General features: G+C 33.9%; 1 protein-coding gene across 1 annotated transcript; it reads right to left on the bottom strand.

Annotated features, from left to right (window-relative positions):
* Window positions 1-836: 836 nt before the first annotated feature.
* LOC149564486 (uncharacterized) lies at window positions 837-2,072 on the bottom strand. The gene is made up of 2 exons (XM_089816856.1): window positions 1,561-2,072; window positions 837-1,415 (listed from the first exon to the last, which is right to left on the bottom strand). The coding sequence occupies exons 1-2, from the start codon at window positions 1,564-1,566 to the stop codon at window positions 975-977; spliced, it is 447 nt and encodes a 148-aa protein (XP_089672982.1). The 5' UTR covers window positions 1,567-2,072; the 3' UTR covers window positions 837-974.
* Window positions 2,073-2,542: the final 470 nt, after the last annotated feature.

Below are 2,542 nucleotides of genomic sequence, written 5' to 3'. Positions count from 1 at the left end.
TTATTATTTCTAATAAATTAAAAGACCAACTCTATTTTGTTATGGTTTTGTTAATTTTTCATATATATTAAATTTTATAGTTTTCTATGAAATATTAGCAATATAAATTAATGTGATATTGCTATCAGGATTTAATTGTGTGATTTTGAGTCAAACTCATTGACCCATGTTTCATGAGTAGTGATTCAACATGAATCCATCTCTCATGAGAATAAATGGAACACTTAGCACTCACTCGATTTAGGGGTGAAGCACCGCGACTTCCCGGGAGGTCATGTACTACTCCAGCCTGAGGTCACCGACTCAAAATCACATAGTTAAATCTTAATAGCAATATCACAATTTGACTTTCTGTAGAAATTATCTCCTACTTATCAATATAAATTAATACTAAAAATGAGAAAAATAAAAAAATTATTACTCCCACTTTTAGAAACACTTCTTCTTACATATAATTTAAACTTTTTAATAATAAATGGCTTAATCATAAAAGAAAACTGTAAATAACATATCTACTTAATTTTTTTTCTAATAAACAAAAATATGAAATATATTATCAGTATAGATTTGTTAATTTTCAAAAACAATATAATACGATATGCTTGAAAAAGAGGCATGCTATACCACTATTTTCAAAATAGTAATAATAATAATCATTTACTTCATTTAATTAAAGTGTAATTTTTTTGAGTTCCCAAATACAGTCATATAAATGTTTTATTTTTGAAAACTGAAATGTAATGAAGACTTTTTCTCCTTCTTAGATAAACGAGCATTAATTTAATGCGTGTCTCCACAAAAATTTGCAAGATATTTATTACTAATATGTAGTTGCTTCCGCTTACAAATATTTTACATTTGCAGGTAGGAGATAATTCCAAAACTCAAAACCCAAAACTTACTTTTCTCAGATCCTTGAGGTGGAGATAGTCAATTTTCTTAAAATCCATTTCTGTGCTCATGTTCCTTACACTCTAATACGTGACAGCTTTCCAACTCGCAAAGGTTTTATGTTTATCTCTCCACACCACATCACTAATGATCATAGCATAACTCATGCTCTGATCAAAACCCTCAACCGTGAACAATGCTCTTTCAAAGAAGACGAATGCTCTGTAGTTATCACAACCGTAAATAACATGATTGCCAGTAAGCTTCTTTTTGAGGTCAATCACACATGTTCCAACATGAACTATTTGTAGCGTCTCACAAGTCGCTTGGAGATTGTCAAGGATCCTCCCTAGTGCTTGCAACTCTAGTGGCTCTTGGTAATCATTGCAAAAGAGAACAACTAAGGTACTGCCTTCCTGAAGACTTGATGGATAAAATTGCCACCCATTAAGATCTAGAAATTTCCACTTGTCATTGAAGAACTCGTAAATTCCCCTCTTTAATTCCTTTCTAATGTGCAGATCCTGCAATATGATTGCAAATAAATATAGGTTAAAAATGAATCGTTTAGAGAGGAAAAAAACTATTCAAGCTAACATAAAACATATGGGTGCATTCAATATCCATGTCAAGTTGTTGGCATTTGTCAGTTTGAGCAAGAAAGATTACCCCCATCAAGGATTTGGAAAAGGGAAGAGATCCCAAACCAAGACGAGTTGTGGTAACAACCAGGTGACATATTCTCCTTTCTCTATTCAGTAGATTCCATCAGTCAATGAGCATTGGACTGCCATGAATGTCTAAACAAGCCAAACTTTCTATCTTGATCAAACTCCCCAAACTCGTTAAATTTGAGATGGGGTAGCCGAGTCCAAACTTTGCACCATTTATGAGAAATTGCAGAAAAGAGAACAACTTCTTTGAGAGGGAGTCTCCCTAAAATCTGAGAATAGAAGAGTTCATCTAGAAGATTTGTGATATTCATTTTGCTCATTTTTGAAAGGGGAAAGAGGGGGTAGGTAAAAATTCAATTGCAGGGGAAGAGCATTCAGAGCAACTTCAATTGCAGGGGAAGAGCATTTAGAGCAATGGAAGAATTAGCAAAGGAGGCCAAGAAACTTGGGTATTATGTAGAGGCCCATCTTCTTTTTCAATATTAAAAACCAATGCATGGAGTAATTAAAAACTGTATTCTTCCTCTCTTGACAAATCATTTACACACTTGCATTTATTGTCATTGCATGGGCGATGGAAGGCAGTATATTTGGCATGAGTATCTTATGCATGGCACTTGGCCGTACTAAAGTGGGGGTGCATGGGTGGCAGAACACAGCTTGCAACAACTAAGGTCACTCGTAAGTGTGAAATTAGTGTTGTACGTAACTCAAGGTCCGTTAAGTAAACATAGTGCCATGTGTGGTCGTTTGATTTTCAACTGAAACACAATAAATGGAAAAGATTTTGGCAAGATACCAAAATGTATTACGGGAAGTGTGTAAATTGCCAACTAGCCCCTCGAAATGTACTCTCCCTCGTGTTCTTTTTTGATTTATTAGCCTTTTATTTTGAACAATAAAACCACTAGGAAAATGACACTGGCCAATAGGAGAATAGGAAAAATTTTCAAAAATAGAAATTAAAGTCATTAAAA

Source organism: Cupressus sempervirens, chromosome 3 (genome assembly GCF_028749045.1).
Source record: "Cupressus sempervirens isolate cs-2001-9-10 chromosome 3, ASM2874904v1, whole genome shotgun sequence".
In the NCBI taxonomy this organism is placed as follows: Eukaryota; Viridiplantae; Streptophyta; class Pinopsida; order Cupressales; family Cupressaceae; genus Cupressus; species Cupressus sempervirens.
Note: the sequence above shows the minus strand (reverse complement) of the source record. Positions and strands in the feature narration are given on the sequence as shown.